Genomic DNA, 19,065 nt, shown 5'->3' on the forward strand with positions numbered 1-19,065 from the left:
GCAGCTAGCTCCATATGCGACAAGTGAAAGTGAATGAAACAATCGGAATAACAGGGGTTAGTTCAAGGTCATAGTCTAGTAACTAAAATTTATCCCTAGACTGCGGACTAGTATTAAAACACTAAACTGGATAATTTTATTACCTTTTTCCTGCACTCCGTTTCAATCTAAAACTCCACTCTGATACAAACATTTGCTACATGTGACATCAGTTTTGTCATTTTTAAGGGTTAAAGACTGGGCAACGTCCACTTTAATAGCCAGGAAACATTAATCTTTACAGCCTTGATACAGATTTTATCACCTAATGTTGAAGAACTGGATCTTAGGGATGCAATATCAAATATCCTATATATACTGTAGATGACTTGACACGTCAGCCTCATGACAAAAACTGAGAGGTGTTGTCAATTTGTCAGGAAATCCACAGCATTCAAACTTTGCATCTTCATTGACTATGGGATAGCTGTACATACTACATGATAAAAATTTCAATACTATCCTTCATTAATAAGTATTGCCATAATGACACTGCCAACCATTATATTAAATATGAATACATCGTTTTAAATGAATTTCAATGGAAATAATTTTTTCAACTGAAGTACTGGTACTTTGTCATGTGGTACATTATGAATGGACCACTACTTTCTTGAAGAATCATATAGTGGTACATTATGAATGGACCACTACTTTCTTGAAGAATCATATAGTGGTACATTATGAATGGACCACTACTTTCTTGAAGAATCATATAGTGGTACATTATGAATGGACCACTACTTTCTTGAAGAATCATATAGTGGTACATTATGAATGGACCACTACTTTCTTGAAGAATCATATAGTGGTACATTATGAATGGACCACTACTTTCTTGAAGAATCATATAGTGGTACATTATGAATGGACCACTACTTTCTTGAAGAATCATATAGTGTTACATTATGAAAGGACCACTACTTTCTTGAAGAATCATATAGTGGTACATTATGAATGGACCACTACTTTCTTGAAGAATCATATAGTGGTACATTATGAATGGACCACTACTTTCTTGAAGAATCATATAGTGGTACATTATGAATGGACCACTACTTTCTTGAAGAATCATATAGTGGTACATTATGAATGGACCACTACTTTCTTGAAGAATCATATAGTGGTACATTATGAATTGACCACTACTTTCTTGAAGAATCATATACAGTGTGTTTGTAAACACCCACATGCACATGTATGTAAAAAAAATACTTTATTTTAACCATGAATGTCTGTTCTTTGTTATTTTTGCTTATCAGCTGGAAGATGACATTATCGCTAAGCCTGGATACATAACTACAATGAAAAATTTTGCAATGCAACAAAAGCAAGATGATTGGGTCATCTTAGAGTTTTCTTCTTTAGGGTTTATAGGTATGTACCAAAGCAATTTCTGTAATACCTGTGTAGTGTTTGTGCATCAGGTCCTCTGATCATGTCCTGATCATTTTTAGCTTTGATGACTGTCATGAAGCTGATGCAGACTTTGAGACAAAGCCAAGTGTTGAGGTTTACTACATCAGTACATGATGAATGTCAAAATGTTAACAATTTATGAGATAACAGATATTTTATTATATAAAATGTCCTGTCAATTTTTAGGGTGGACAAGTCCAACTTTGAAACATGATGAAAATAAACAAGTGTTTTTTTTTCATTTAATTAAACAGGATAACTGTAATTCTGATGCATAAACACAGTAATTATGGAAATGATTTGACCATTCATTTTCTAATCAGTTTCAAAGATTGATACACATGAAGTCATAGCTACCAATCAGAATGACAGAACTGATCATGTGCAGCCAGCAAGGAAATTTTGATACTCTCAAATTTGATGTGTGTCAACAGTGGTTTTGAACAGTAAAAAAAAATGCTTAAGTATCTTAAGTATCTAGAATGATCAATGCTTGTCTGACAAAATGCAGCTGACAGTATTTCATACTTACATATTTCTGATGCCTTATTTTTATTATGATCCAGAAAGTGTACTTCCATGACAAGATAATGACAAAGGGAGATCTGATTACCCTGCAGGGACAATATCAAGTTTACTTTCAGATTTTCTGTAACACTACAGGTCAACAATAATGTTGTCTCCGTTTCAATGTCCTAAAAATTGCTGATCTTGAACTTGAATGTCATTGATTCCTGGACACTTACTGAGAGAGAAACTATGATCAGTATCACATAACGCTTCACGTCAGTGATATAGGTTGCTTTGATCATAACACTCACATGACATGGCCTTGACAGTTTGGCTGACTTTAATAGAGTTGATTGAGTAGAGATGGCGGCAAACTTGGCCTTACTTTTGATGGCTGACTTTGATAGAGTTGATGTGAGTGGAGATGGCTGCAAACTTGGCCTTACTTTTGATGGCTGACTTTAATAGAGTTGATTGAGTAGAGATGGCTGCAAACTTGGCCTTACATATGGTGGCTGACTTTGATAGAGTTGATGTGAGTGGAGATGGCTGCAATCTTGGCCTTAATTTTGATGGCTGACTTTGATAGAGTTGATGTGATTGGAGATGGCTGCAAACTTGGCCTTACTTTTGATGGCTGACTTTGATAGAGTTGATGTGATTGGAGATGGCTGCAAACTTGGCCTTACTTTTTATGGCTAACTTCGATAGAGTTGATATGTTATTTGTGTCTGGATATGAGGTGCATACCAAAGCTGATTGTTCTTGATGTTATAAAGTGTCATAATCAATGAAGGAATCTGGTCCAGGTGGAAGAAACTGTTCTCCATCACAGAGGTAGCTATCTATGCAGACTCCATCACACAGGTGGCAATCTATGCAGACTCCATCACACAGGTGGCAATCTATGCAGACTCCATCACACAGGTGGCAATCTGTGCCAGATGGAAAAACCTGTCTTCAACATCAAAATGACTAAATGTATTTATGCTTCCTTTCAGGTAAACTTTTCAAAGCAAGTGATTTAAACTTAGTGGTAGAATTTTTTCTAATGTTTCATAAAGACAAACCAATTGACTGGTTACTGGACCATATACTTTGGGTTAAAGTATGCCATCCAGAAAAAGATAATGTAAGTAAAAGTACTTGTGAGGTTTTAACAATTCTATATACCTGAATCTACTAAGTTATACTTTACAACCGAGTCTTGTGTCACTTTTGAAACTGAGGATGTCCATTTCTCTCTCCAGCTCTTCTCTTTGGCTAAAAAGTTTAAGGAGTAAGGTACGCTTTGTATATCCTAGTGCGCACTGCATCATGGAACCGGTAAAAGAACTATTGTTGACAAGAGTTAATTGCTCATTGTCTTGTACATTTATCAAATGTGAACATGTGTTTGTACATTGACAGAAACACTGTGCCAGGGAGAAAGCAGCACTGAGGATAAGATTTAAACCGTCATTGTTCCAGCATATCGGGATGCATTCCTCACTGCCTGGAAAAGTACAGAAACTTAAGGTGAGTCAGTGTCTTTGTTGTTCCAACATATTGGGATGCATTCCTCAATGCCCAGAAAAGTACAGTTATTCTTACATATCATTATATCTTGTCCTAAAACAATTGTTTAGCAATTGTTTACCAAGGATCTAAGTGAAATTTTACATTATTCAACTGAGTATCTCTGCTGTGTTTCTTTACTGTGATAATTTAACCTTAATGATGCAACTGTACATTCTGGACAATGAGTAGAGGAGGGACAGTAAGAGGGTGGAGGGGTGTCACATATTGTACCAGCAGGAAGGATTGTACATGATCTGAAAGTTGTTTAACTCAACTCCCATTCATCCTGTGGATAGTGTATCTCCATGTTTGATAATTATACTCCCCTCAATTTCAAAATTTTACAGCGAGTGATCATTTTATCAAAGTGACAAGCTACGATGTGAATTATGAAACTTGGCAAAGAATAGGTAGAATAAAAGACTGACGGCAGCTGAGAACAACTCTGGGAGAGAATCAGATTTCACCAGCAAACTTTGGAGAATTTGAATGAATAAATCAAATTGATGTACCGTTCTGATCTGGCATAAAAGGGAGTAGTTAGGACATTGGTGAAATTATACAGCTAAACTTGAAATCTGTTCAGACACCTAATTAGTCTAACATTTCATTGCTAGAACAGATTATATCAGTCGACAACTTCTATTCCTTTCATCCAGACAATAGTCATTTTAGCTTTTTCTTTTGTAATCTCTTACATGGCTGATTTCCTATAGGATAAAGATTTCCGCGTAAGCTGCCAACTCATTACACTGATATTGTGAAACTCTTATTCAGCTGTATAACTTTGCCATTAAATATATAAATATATATATATATATATATATATATATATATATATATATATATATATATATATATATATATATATATATATATATATATATATATATATATATATATATATATATATGTATATATATGTAAATGGGTTGCTGGAGAAATGAGTTCCAATTTCATCTCTACAACGTTGTTTTGTGAGCTTCGAGACTCACTCGTCAGGACACTTAAAACTGGTGTGAATATACATGTACATGTACATGTACCAGTTTTAAGTCTCCTGACGAGTGAGTCTCGCAGCTCACGAAACAACATTGTAGAGATGAAATTTAAAATCGTTTCTCCAGCAACCCGTTTATATCTTGCTCTACTTTCATATGGAGCACTTTGTATCTATCTCTCTATCTCTCTATCTATCTACCTACATATATATATATATATATATATATATATATATATATATATATATATATATATAGTACCAATAACACCAGTTTCTGTGTTGCACTACTTGACTGCTGTTGAAATCTATTTGTGATGTTTGCAGTGTAGAATTAGATCTCTTACTGAGCAGCAAGACATCTGCTACTGATGTCTACTGAAAGGGGTCAATAAATGTTACTTTGATAATATTTTCAATAGTTTTGTTCCAGAAAACCTGTACTTTTTCTTCTTCTCCGTGCTAAAGTATGGTGAAATATAAAGTCTTTGCCTTGAAGACACAATACATTGTTTATAAGATGCAGTGCTTGTAAACAGATGAATTCTAATCCAAACTACAATTCAGTGATCAATTAAAACATAACACTTTCATAGACATACTGGCTGTCTTTGCAAGTTGAATACTAATTAATTTTATTTCAGTTTTTAGGAGTAGACCAGAAAGTATTTTTAAACAGAACAAAAATAATGACAAAGATATCAAACATTAAATCTAAGGGTTTGTATACAATCATGCATACACTGCCAGTAAAACATTGTTAAACTACAAATGGTTGTTGGACTTCTGCTGGCAACAACTTATCTTTGACAGTCTTCAACATGTTTAGATACATCTACATGGCTACATTACAACTACCTACAAAGCAGTAAAATGTGACTGATGTCCAGTCTTTGCTGTGTAACAACACAATGTCTGGCCTGTACTTTGTTACAATGTATCACGTTATTGTTTAGCAGTCTATCCTTGATGGACTGCTTTAGAAGTGTTACAATCAATTCTAAAATTACCATTCATCTTTGCAGAGGCATTAACATGCATTGTGTTTTAATGTGTCAATATTTCCATGACTTATGTCAACACTGCGACACTTTATTTATATTTCAAGAACTCATTGGTTGCTGTCTTTTTGGATTTTGATTTCTGTCTTACAGAACCACACAGAATAGTTTGCTTCTGTCAAGACCTTTGCTTTGTTGTGCTCAAGTATACTATCACTATCAGCTCTGAACTATTGATGCTGTTCACAATATTAATTTATTTTCCATGTTGAACTAACAGCTTCTAAAGTTTCACTTATTTAGGACTTTGTCAACACACACAGAGCTTTACTTGTGGTGTCCATAGTAACTGACATTTAGGGTGTGACCTTGGTGTTTGCCAATCACTAATAATAAATAGTCTGTGTGAATCTGTTGAATTTGACTGTTTGTTGAGCTATGTGAGAGGTCTGAAATCGGCAGTCTGCGCCCCCAAACTGCGCTAGCGCATTTCAATTTGCGCTATCAATCTGCGCTCCCATTCTGCGCTATCGATCTGCGCCCCTGTTTTGCGCTCTCTATTTCTCCAAACCATATGTGCTGTGAAAACGACCCAACTAGCACAAGAACGTACTACGTCGATCATGATTTTACTATTTCCATCATTTGATTTTTTGATATGACATTGGATCGAGATATGGTGCTGCAGGCCGTTTAGGGAGCTGCATTTAGGACCCTGGTAGCGAGTCCTGTATCATCGATGGCTGCCAGACCTACGTGGAGATAGAGTTGACCTTTCAAATTCTGCCTTCCCGGCATACACCTACGTACTTTTTTTGACTTTCCAAACATGTAAACTACATGTATGAGTGTGATAGAAACGACACATGTGCAACCGCTTAACTTAACCAAGTATCCGCGGTTTGAAACAGTCCCGACATTTACGTCCCTCGGACTGGCACTGTCGCTCTACAAACCCTCGCCCCGTCCGGCTCATTCATCGACTCGGATGTGATACATTGTGAATGAAAATTCAATTTTTTGAAATATAAATATTGTAGAATCAGTAGACAGTCCCCTGTAAATCAAATAGATGTGTACATACAGGTTCAGTAAGGTTGTACTTTCACTCGGCCGCTAGTTGACAGGTTCACAATCGATGTGATTGTGAGTGCACTGAACAGCTAGAACGTACGTGTTGTCATGCTGAACTGTGGCCCACGGTTAGTGGTTTTCAATGTTAAAACTCATTGAAGTGCAAATATGTGCATAAAACTAGCCGTTAAAGGATGACCGGTCGATGAAAATACGAAAACTTTCCATGCAATATGCATTATTCACACCGACACGGCTTCATCAACTGTCCCCGTACTAAAGGAAGATGACACGCGTATTTTATTCAACATATTCGGTCACCTATTCGGTAATGACGTAGCGCACGATCTCCTTCAAATGTTTTACTAGCCAAGCCTTTTTAATGAGCTTACTGTTCTGACTGAGAATTTAAAATAAGTTCGAACTAAATTTAACTTATTCCAACTTAAAGTCGACCGTACATCGGTAGATCCTGCACGTAACGCTTGGCTGACGGATATTGATCGGAGCGCAAGGGAGGGGCGGGGGGTGGCCCTATATACCGGAAGGAAGGAAGTAAACCAGTTCAAGTGACCTGAAAATGTACTTCCAGATGATTACAAGACGCTTGCGACGCTTGATCTCGCCAACATGCCACGATTTTCGTTGCTCGATAATCCGGTCCTACAATCTCTCCAAAACAAACGAAAACTGCCAGGACTTTCTTTTGGGGAAAGTGTTGGGTCACATCGTACCGGGAAATTCCTGAAATATTACTAAAATGGCAAACTATCAGCTAAAATCGGTATTACAAGAACACATATAATTAAAGTTTGAAAAAATAATACGAGTCAATCTCTCCCGTTGTAGGAAAGGGCGACAGGTTTGCAGCGCGGTGCAAAAGCTATTAATTATAAGAAAATACAACAAACATTTTATTTTGTCAAGAGTTAGATGTGTTCGTTTCATCTTGAGGTAGGAAAAATACAACCGATGTCGGCGCTGACATGAACTTGACAGTCATTTTTCACAAAGAACATGCATAAATTGCCGCGCGAGACAGGAAGTAGACAATGTGAGTCAAGAACAAGTGAATGTCCAACGCGATCGCGCGACGAGACAGCACACAGGTCTTGATCGATAGCCTTTTTTACACAAGTTTCGACTTCTTCATCTTGACTGTGAACTCTGGTAACCAGATTGTAACTGTTGAGACAACAGTATACAGTTAATCTACTAGTTAAACATTCGAAAATTGGATTTAAACTAGGTTTAGCAAAGATGTGGTTGCGGTTTTAAATTGCCGTCTCCGGTATAGAAATAAATACATGCACAACGGTGTTTGGGTCAAGTAGGGGTAACTTTATTACTACTAGTCAAAAGTCTATATTCCACAGAGTGCCGTGACCACCCCCCAAAATGCTAGCAAGTGGCGAGATAACAGAGTTGTGGCTGCCGGGGTGGCCACTGGCACTACCATTATGTATTATAATGTTTCTAATAACTATATTGCTGAAAACGTCACGGTTATCTTCCATTCCGACGTCTTGTGCCCCACTTGCCAAAAACTTCTTGAAAACGGTTGTTCACTCGAATTTAGGCTATCGCCGGGCAGATCGTCCATGTAGCCGACACGAACACAAAGTGTCTGTCAGCGGCCACCAAAAACTATTAAAAATAGTAAAGAATGAGCTACAAAATCACTATCAGTTTCGCTGGGAACATATTCGATCGCTTGTTACACAACTGTTACCAGATTTCAGGTAACACTGTTTACCACACGATGGATCTTTATTTAATACAGTAACCTATAGAGATAGCTGATTGATATCGTAAATAAGACAGGTGCCTCTACTGCGGTAAAACTAATAGTTTATCCCTATTGTAAATCCGGTCCCCCGTGAGTTGAAATGTCCGACTTCTGCATGGTTACCGCGCCGTGCAGTGTAGCGACAATGATATAATTGCAATTTCGTTTGAAGTTCGTTTACATGTATGTTAACGCAAATAAGGTGAAAAATATCAATGTTTGCCAGTATCTTGTTCTACGGGACGAGATTGTGCTGCTCTTGTACTGCATGAACTTTGATCGAAGTGCGTTGGCCGTCTTTTGATTTTGAATGTCGAAAATTGCATATGTTACCTCTCCTAAAGCCTTGTGAACTGCGATTTGTTTGCATTTTTTCACGATTTTACTTTCTAACAAAAATAAGTTCACGTAAAATGTACTGATAGATGCGTAGGGAAGTTTTATTACTCCAAAATTTGTACTGTGTGTACAAGTTTGAACAATTATTATAAATAATGAACGGTTGCTGCTCTCATAAAAATTGCCGCTGCTTGGACGTGCATCTATGTGTCATAACCTTCCAAGAAACAAACATGATGTAATTTACTGATATGAGTAACACTGGATTCCCTTGTAGCTGATTTCCTTGATGTTCTGGTTGTAAGCTTTACTCTCTCCCTTACATGGCTAGTTTTTGAAAATGTCGGGAAATCAAAGACGATGTAAAAACTGCTCAATTCGCTTGCTCATTCCGACATAAACAACAGTGTACTAGTTTATCAACATATCATGTAGTGAGTAGAATTCAAAGAATATCCAAATGTCGAAACATTAAAATGAACACAATATGAGAAGATTCCTTTCACAAAAAGATCAACTTCAAGTGATACTTTTGAAGATTTGAAACCGAGTACGTATACCCACAGAGAAATATCATAGACTGTCTATGATATTACTCTGTGGTATACCCTACTTCACACCTCGTCAGTCTTACGTCATCGACAAGTCACCCACTGCGTCGGCAGGCTTGACGTCATGGACGTAGACTTGTCAATCATCACGGAAGTCGCGAACATGTATGATCTGTCGGGTTCAAACGTTTCTGTGAATATGAACAGAAATTCTCAGTATCGACAAAGAAATCGTCAAAAAAGAAGTTGAAAATCGTGATGCTAACGTAAACATAATTTTGAATCCACTTGTGCCATTCCATGTTGCAGGGTTGCGTCGCCAGCCCTGCCACTCACTCTGCTGTGCATTGTTGGACTCGGGAAATAGTCGCCGTCGACTAACAGCAACGTCTAACCATGGGGATACTAACATAATTTTAGTCAGAACTTGACTTTGAGCTTTAAACTACTTGATCACTTCCCGAACTCCTTATACGAGAAAGAAAATCATCTAATTTTTACTACTTCACATATCTTTTGTGTCGGATCCACTGTCCACAGAATGTATTATCGTGATTGTACCGGAAATATATTCGATCTTACATTACTCATAACCAGTCGTCCTGACAATCCTGACATACGTCAAAGTTTTTAAAAATACATTACGAAAATACTGAAAAGTTTTCTAATATTATGAAAAATAGTGTTGCAAAGTGTTGGCAATGGCATGATGGTGGGAGGCAACCGACAGCTATAAAGTTACAAGTAAATACAAATATATTTCGACACTGATATGTCCTACGATCTGGCTGGCAGCTTTATCAATCTGTGGCAAAGTGCCACGGATTTATATCGCGTTAGTTTCGTAAATGTCACAGCTACAAAACTAAACTTATAACATTCCATAGATAGCGCAGAATGTGGGCGCAGATCGATAGCGCAGAATGGGAGCGCAGTTTGATAGCGCAAATTGAAATGCGCTAGCGCAGTTTAGGGGCGCAGACTGCCGATTTCAGACCTCTCACATACCTGGTTTGTTCATTTGCATCCACAGAAAAGCCATAAAGACCCAAAAGTGGTAAGAATTCATGTCAGAATATTGAGTAAGGAGGGTTGAAAGGAAAAGGCTTCATGTTTGCTGCAATAGTTTGCCCTGGGTTTTTGGTCATCATTGCTTATGAGTTTTGACGTCATATCTATATTAATAATGTATATCAATTATTGCTATGCAAATGGCAGTTTGAAGAATAAAAGACGAATAGAATAAAACATGAAATATGTTATTTGTAACATATTGTACAACATGAAATATACTTTTTGTAACATACTGCAGACATCATAACTTCAAAATAAATATTTTGAAATTTTTTCCTGAAATCAAGGACCATAGGAAAGCTGTACAGATATGATCAGTAATCAATAGTCATATTTGATTTGTTGATACTTTAACCACTGATATTGGAACTTAACAAAATCTGTTACATTTTGATACCTGTTGCTGCAGCCGTCAATCTTGGTAAGACATTAAATGTTCTCAAAATCCTGTAAAAAACTGAAATCTTAGAGCTTTCAATAACATTTGTAATAGTTTCAGAGTCAGACACTTCTGATCAAAATTAACCTGTTTTCCACAAGTTAACAAATTTGATGGTCTTTTTCATTGTATGCTTAGCTATGCTTTCAGTAATGGAGCAATTAACAAAGAGTGGGTTGTGTGTTATTAACAAAGAGTGGGTTGTGTGTTATTCCATTGATTCTTCTACTATGAGATATTTCTGCAGATTTCTGGTCACGTTACTCTCAGTTTAGCTTATTTGATTATCGTTATAACAGTGGCTATGCCATTCTGATACTTGTATATGTTGAAGTTGTGTTTCCTGATTTTGCTAGTACTCGTTAATATCAAATGGATCACCAGGGTTTGTATTTATGTCTTTGTCTGTGTGAGGTACTAGTCTGTAGGAGTGTTTAGCTTGCTTTGGAAAATTGTTAGTTGTCTGGGGAATTACAGAATGAGCTCTGTGTGTGCATACTTTCATGCAGATATCTCAGACATGGCAGGGCTGATTTCTTTTTAACTTGGTTCAACTTCAAGGATAATACATTGGCATACACATGCATGTCAATTGATTTAGAAACATGATCCAACATGGCTGTCTGGCAGCCATTTTGTTACCATTTTCTTCATGTCTGAAAGCATTATGTAGATGTATATGGACCAATTTCATTCAAGTTAACACAAGTACAACACACTATGACTTACACATGGGTGTCAAATTTTTGTTTGATATGATACAATATGAACAGGGGCTGTACTTCAGTGAGTATGATACTCACTATAACGTTACACACGCAACTTTTTTTAATATCTTTACACTCTCCAAAATTGTTGTAAATCATTGTTTCTATTTTAAATAGATTTTTAGAGTAATTAGAAGTGTTATATAAGTAATAAAATTTGCTAATTAGTAGATGTACCGTAATTACATGACCATGTCCATATCATTGTCAAAAAGTAGAAGTTGATCATAGAAAATGTTCTATTGAATAAATCATTGAAATCATTTGATACTCCCGCTTGCATTACCACAACATGTACAATTGTAATATTACTTGAACTTTGTGTCTTGTACTCTCATCATAATTTGAATGCTGATGTCACAGACACCAGTAGGTCCCAAACTCTACCAGCCTAAGCCACAGCAACCTATAGGTGGCCATTCTGTTTGCATAAACAACCTGTAGGAGGCCATTCTGCTAGCCTAAGGCACAGAACCTTTACATGGCCATTCTGCCAACATAAATCACAGCACCTGTACATGTAGGTCACCATTCTGCCCACCAAAACTCATCCTGTTTCCTAAAACCTTTTTGCTGCTGTAAAACAACTCATAATACAGTGTATTCTCTGCAAAAGCAGTCATTTTGTCATTTTGACATCAATTCATCGATACCCATTTCCTGCATTATCATTCATTGTATAAGAACTATATTATTGAAATTGATCCAGTAGGTTTGAGGTCAAAGGTAAGTTCTTTAGCTAGAGGGTCAGCCTACTGAATCAAAGATTTTGATAGTGTCAGCAGCCATGTTAGACTATTGCAAATTTGATATTCCAAAGATGATATGTAGAGCAATTGGAAGATGCCGGATATTTCCAGCACACAAGGTATATAGTTACTCTGTATGGCACTGGAATTTTTCAGCATACAAGGTAGTCAAGGGGTAAATCAGACCTGTGTGATGCCATGTGGCCATAGATGACAATACTTATCCCGTCAATCAAGTTAGATATGTGAGGATTCTGACATAGTAACCATCAGTTGTGAAATCACTTGTGAAATAATATGTATATAAATGAATAGAAGCTTTTATGAAGTCAAAGACAAGAACAGTTTCATCTATTTTACTGTCTCTAATGATTCTGTTTATTCTTATTGTTCTTTTGTCTCCTCAGGATAAAGATTTTGGTAAACAGCCATTGCACAGAGGTCATGAAAATCCACCAGCAGTTGTCTCAACAAGCATCAAAATTTATATGAAATACACCCTTGAAAAAGCTTACAGAGGCAGTGATTTCTTCTGGGGTATTATGCCAAAAGCTGGTGATGAAATTGTTATCAAGTTTACACAGCCAATCATCATAGACAAGTAAGCTATGGATTTGTGTTACGTTTTTATATGCACGCACATTTTTGTGGCAGTGCTACAGAATGAAAATGAAAACCACTTTTGTGTTCACTGCAACAGCTGTCCATGTTATCAAAAGATAGTGGTCTGTCTGTTAGGCAAACCTTAAACCCCCTGGCTAAAGACCATTCAGCTAGCTCCATTATGATTCATAATGCTGATTGAGTTACAAGAAGTAAGAATGAAGCCGATTGCTCTGTTAGAATTGCCCTGATGAAGAAATCACAAACAAGACATATTGGCATACCATGGATATCTTGTAAAAAATCTTCTTATCTGAAACCGCTTGTCCGATTGCTTTGAAATTTGATATGCAGTTTACTTAGGGTGACTTCAGTCAGATTTGTTCAAATCGTGGTGAAATTTGCATATTTGTATTTTTAAGGCAATTTTTGTCATTTTTGGTAGAAAAATCTTTAAAAATCTTCTTCTTCAAAACTACCAGTCAGATAGCTTTGATATTTGGTACATATGTCCCCAGGGATGATCTTTGTCAGATTTTGTTAGTTTCCAAAACTACTCATCTAATAGCTTTGAAATTTGGTATACAGGTTCGTACCGATAAACTAAATGATACATATTGAAATTATGATGAAATCTGCAATTTTGTAATTTTGGGGCAATTTTTTCCATTTTTGGTCAAAAAATGTGAATTTCCAAAACTACTCATCTGATGGCTTTGCAATTTGGTATACAGGTTCCTACAGATCACCTTAATGATATTTAATGAAATTATGATGAAATCTGCAATTTTGTAATTTTGGGGCAACTTTTGCCATTTTTGGTCAAAAAGTGTGTTTCTCAAAAAGTACTGGTCTGATAGCTTTGAAATTTGGTATACAGGTTTCTACAGATGAGCAGGGCTGTCAATTATAGCCGGTCACCGGCGGCAAATCGCCGTCTGACACAGGTCTTGCCGCCGCCTGTTTTCCCTATTCAAGGCCTGCAATAATGATCTTTACACGCGTTATGAATTCTTTCCTGTCCCAATTCTACCGTTGGCTGCGCTTGTGCTACAGAGGCGCAGCCCCTAAGGCTCGTTGGTAACCGATTTCTGATTGGTTTCAATCGGTACTGTCAAAAAGCTTTACGTGTTCTGATTGGTTTTCAGACGTACACGATCGATATGGCTACGAAAAGAACGACAGCCACGTTGGATTTATGGGTCCAAAAAAGACCCCGAGAGGCTTACACTAGCTCTGGATATAAAAGTAATGTCAATATTGGTAAATCATTTTATTTTCCTGAGGAATTTCAGTGATCGGGGGTTCAATCCATCAATGGTAGCCCTTACCAAATCTGCTGACCGGAAAGTGCCCGGTATGTGGCCGGTATCTGCCCGGAAAGTGCCCGGTTTGTGCCTGGTATTATTGCCCGGTTTGCGGCCGGTTATGGCCAAAAACGGTCTAAACCGGGCGCCCGTTCAGTGCCCGTGTAAAAAAATAAAGTTTATAATGGTGACTGAAAGATGACCGGTTGTGGCAAAAAAAACGGTCATAAAACGGTCATCCATTTGTTTCTGTGACCAGAAAGTGCCCGGTTATGGCCAAAAACGGTCAGAAAACGGGCGCACGGCTTATGCCCGGTTTTGCGTTGGTGACCGGAAAGTGCCTGGTATTGGAAAACAAAAATGGCGCCCGTTTTTTTTTATATGACCGGAAAGTGCCCGGTTATGGCCAAAAACGGTCAGAAAACGGGCGCACGGCTTATGTCCGGTTTTGCGTTGGTGACCGGAAAGTGCCTGGTATTGAAAAACAAAAATGGTGCCTGTTTTATGCCCGTTTTTATGACCGGAAAGTGCCTGGTTATGGCCAAAAACGGTCAGAAAACGGGCGCACGGCTTATGCCCGGTTTTGCGTTGGTGACCGGAAAGTGCCTGGTATTGGAAAACAAAAATGGCGCCCGTTTTTATGACCGGAAAGTGCCTGGTTATGGCCAAAAACGGTCATAAAACGGGTGCACGGCTTATGCCCGTTTTTTTGTTGGTGACCGGAAAGTGCCTGGTAATGGAAAAGAAAACTGGTGCCCGTTTTATGCCCGTTTTTTTCCTATGACTGGAAAGTGCCCGGCAAATTATTTTGCATGTTACTGCACCTTTGCTGAAACTACACACGCAAAATTTCCTTCATAAGATTAAGTTGGCATGATTCCACAGTAGTCAGCTCCGGAATAAACTTTTACTAATTTCAGCAACAGAAAGAAAACTAAATACATTATTAAATAGATCAGAGATACTGAAAACAAAAGAAGCAACAAAATTAAGCGACAGCAAAATTTCTTGTATTGTACAAGTTTCATCATTTTTATCTTCTGCAACAATATAATAAGTTCAGATCAGTGACAGATATGTACACAGATGTTGTAAAATCACGTGTGTAGACATGGCTAATGTCAGTGACTCAGTTAAGAATGAAAACCTGACAAATCTTAAGGCCGATTGTGGATAGCACAAGATGTGTTTTATCCAACTAAGCTCTGAAATACCAGCTTCACAAGAAACAATGGTCAGCGCAAATAAAGTTATTGTTTCATATAAAAAAGACAACAGAGAAAAAAAGTTTAAATTTAAATTGTGGTATGATTTATTTTATATGCCACGTTCATTTCATGCCACATAAGTGTCTTCAAGAGATTTTCTCTTTTGACCCAAGAAGTTTCATGTAACAATTCACATTACTGTCAAAGGCTGCAATTTGACTTTCTGTTCTCTGAATTTCTTGTCCCAGCACCGGCAATGCATTCTGAAAAATACAAATCGTTCAGGGAAGAGTGTAAGTCTTTACCATTTGACCAAACATTGTAAACATCGCAATTTGATGAAATAAATCAATTGTTATTTGAAAATGAGACAAAAAATGTTGAAAAATTGAAGTAGAAAAATGCATAAATATTTATGATTGTTATTAAATTAATAATGATCAAAATGTCCAATAGCTGACTGCTCGCGTATGTTGTTTATTGCATACACGATGGTGACAATCTGCAAAAATCTCAGCACTATACTGTAATAGCTGTGGAAACGAAGCTTACTGTTGGTGGGATCAGTCTGAAAGGAGCCTATGAAATTTGCATAAAAGTTCGTGTTAGAGAGCCTCGTTTTCGTTACGCTGACCGCCACTGCAGTGAGGGATAAAATACGGCGAAAGGGTGGTCTTTAAATATCGACGTGCAGCAAAACGTACAATAGCTAGAACTATAATTTTTGCTTTCAGTTGTAGCATACATACTAATGATCTGTTTTCCTTGGGTAAACTCACAAAAGTTGAGAAGATTTTATTTAAATCGCTACAAAGTGGGTGGCGAGGTCGACCCGCCAAATGCGGAAGTAAACTTCACCTTTTTCGTAAAACAGCTCGATAATGACCTTAGAGGTCTTAAGCCAAGCTGAAAATTTCAGAAAATATTCATTTAACTATTATCAACATTTGGTGAAATTTTCATGACCGTGCGACCATGGACATGTATTTGCGGCAGTGTTGAATGTTGGCATGCAGAACACCATATCGCTGTATACGTAGATCTCGAGGGTCTATGAGTATACGAACACCCGTTACGCTACGTACACTCCACGCTGTTTACCGCGACCAAACCACTTGTAGTTCACACGGCGCGGGTGTTACACGATTAATCTTTCATTTTTTTCAAAGTTTCCTCCTATAATCTCGGGTCACTGATGTTATATATAAATAAAGTATTTAATTAATGTCACATTATGACCATCAATACTTAAAAAAAATTTTTGCTAGTTACATGATTTATAAAATGTGCCAGTCTAGTTCGAGCACGCACGGTAATGCTAGCAGGGATGGCCGCAACGCACAGCTGTTTACCGGCTATCATTCTAGCCGCATCTATATTCACGTACTCGTGTGCGGGATACAGAGTAGCCGTATTTATCCACGGAGATTTTTTGCAGTCGATGTTATTTCCTACAGTTTTTGTATGCTTGCTAGCTACTAGAATGCGAAAACGGAAAAAATCACTCATAAACGAAACAGCACTCCTAGTCAGTACGACGGGTGTCTACCACTATACTACGTGTACGGCCGCAGACAGTGATAAACGTAGCCCTTCTGTCACCGTAGTGTTTTTTTTTCCATTTGCACTGTCCACGACTTTACCGAGAAGCCAGCCAGGCAGATTGTGTTGGCCAGTGAGGTAACACAAGCTTGCAGTCTTGCTTCCTCGTCACAATCATTGAAAACATAAACAGAACCGAAAAAATCTGCCAAGTTAGCCGATGAGGACCGAGAAAGAGCTGAAAGAGTTTACGTGTACACTCACGCTGCGCTGTAGGTCGCCATGTTAGATTTAACACATGAACGTCGCTGCATAGTCAACTTCAACGAGACTTATTTCAAAAACGGAGGCTTAAGCCACCGAGATTTTTTCAGATCGTATGGACCTACTCAAGATACGTCCCCTCCCTATTTCTCATGGAAATTTGACTTTGGATATGCTTTTGCGGCAGTGTTTAGTGAACGGCATTTTCGGTCGCTCGAAAACCATGAAAATAAGGCTAACGCAAAAACGAATCGATAAAACCCCATAAAAAATCATCGGCGAACACTAACTAAGAGTACAATTCAGCCGCTAACTGGAAACAGGACGGATGCTAAACGAAGGCTGAGATATCTGGGGATAAAATTCTGGCGAAAAATGCCGTAACCGTCACTCACTGGCTAGAGGGCGCTGTTCGAATTTGAACTAAATCCCTAATTATGCATGCAAATGAAGTACCCTCCTTTCAGACGGGATGGGGTAGCGTGCGTCGCTATGCGGGTCATCAAAGGTCAACACCCCCCCGCCGGGTTGACGTTTTGATTACCCGCATAGCGACACATGCTACCCACCAACAGATAGCTGCATTTCCACAGCTATCACTGTAAGTCTATCAGTTGTGAAACGAAAGTGAATTCAGCATGAATCAATACTCAACGAAAATTTATCTGTAGGTAAACATAGCAATACAAGGATAATAGCGACGTATATAGACGGACGGTACATTGACTTACATTTGTGAACGGCTCGCAGACGATTCCCAGGTCTCTCCGGGCCGTGTGTACATAGAAAATATAGTCGGCATCTTTACTGCTGTTCGCGTTCACAAATTTACAACTTTGTCTGTCCCTGGTACTGTATACACGTTTTTGCAACAATATGACATCATTTGACTGGCGATTCCATAGAAAGATCACGAAATTGTCCACTAGATAACTCCCTGATCACAAGTACACAGCCGACGGTACTAAAATCTAACTTCGCGCCGATCAAGCCTCATGACGTTCACGGAAGTGCGATCTATAAATTATTACGCGATTGATAATGTAGTCCCGTTTTGAAACGCTGGAGTTGACTCTACATCTGCACCAATCCGTTATGTTTCATACTTGATATAGAATTTAATTTATAAGTTTAATGAAAATGGATACTTTTACCATAGAAAGACTCAAAGAGAGTAAAATTCTGTCAGCACAAAGAATCAATATCAATGCGCGAACTGATCTTGATGAACCGTGACCTCCACGCATGCGTGACCTCGTGTGTAAACATGTCGGCTGGGAGCTGCTCACGCTCGCTGCTCATAGCTGGCTTTATAGGACGCGTTGAAAGTTAGCGAGGTAGCATATTGGATTTTCGTACAGCGGCTCGGGATGGAGTGTAATCCTAAACCTCAAATTTGTGCTCGGCAATCTAACTCTATCGCTGAAAACATGGACAAAAGCCTTCACATCAATGTCATCAGAAGGCGAGATTTTGTTCACGATGACAGGACACAGACTGTACATAGGGCACTGTACGCACGTCGGGACGCACGTACCGTATTCTGCTTGAAGCACGGCCCTGCTCTGAGGTAGTAGTAGCCCTGCGTACAGGTCTGTGTGTTCCCGGCGTTACAGGCCGTGTAACGCCGGGAACACACAGACCTGTACGCAGGGCTAAGGTAGTATCGGGTCCTTGCTTATACCATGGAGGTATGCTAATACCAACATTGACATTTACTTGGGGCATGTTTCTACATTGAAAAGTTCTCCTCTCTCGTTACTTTTATGGTACAGATTTGCAGTAACAAAAGTCTACGCGTCCTTACAGATCATCAGCATGATCAGATGC

General features: G+C 38.2%; 1 protein-coding gene and 1 long non-coding RNA gene across 2 annotated transcripts in view; one reads left to right on the top strand and one right to left on the bottom strand.

Annotated features, from left to right (window-relative positions):
• LOC139130658 (alpha-1,3-mannosyl-glycoprotein 4-beta-N-acetylglucosaminyltransferase B-like) overlaps nt 1-19,065 on the top strand; it is a 72,684-nt gene that overhangs the window by 35,582 nt on the left and 18,037 nt on the right. The window contains exons 8-11 of the mRNA XM_070696406.1: nt 1,302-1,416; nt 2,970-3,100; nt 3,379-3,486; nt 12,719-12,912. Coding sequence (XP_070552507.1) covers nt 1,302-1,416; nt 2,970-3,100; nt 3,379-3,486; nt 12,719-12,912 — 548 coding nt within the window. The remainder of the gene's footprint in view (nt 1-1,301; nt 1,417-2,969; nt 3,101-3,378; nt 3,487-12,718; nt 12,913-19,065) is intronic.
• On the bottom strand, nt 15,510-18,105 carry LOC139130659 (uncharacterized). The gene is made up of 2 exons (XR_011551934.1): nt 17,967-18,105; nt 15,510-15,692 (listed from the first exon to the last, which is right to left on the bottom strand). It is a non-coding gene; the product is annotated as an uncharacterized lncRNA (long non-coding RNA).

The sequence above is a fragment of the Ptychodera flava genome, chromosome 4 (assembly GCF_041260155.1).
Source record: "Ptychodera flava strain L36383 chromosome 4, AS_Pfla_20210202, whole genome shotgun sequence".
In the NCBI taxonomy this organism is placed as follows: Eukaryota; Metazoa; Hemichordata; class Enteropneusta; family Ptychoderidae; genus Ptychodera; species Ptychodera flava.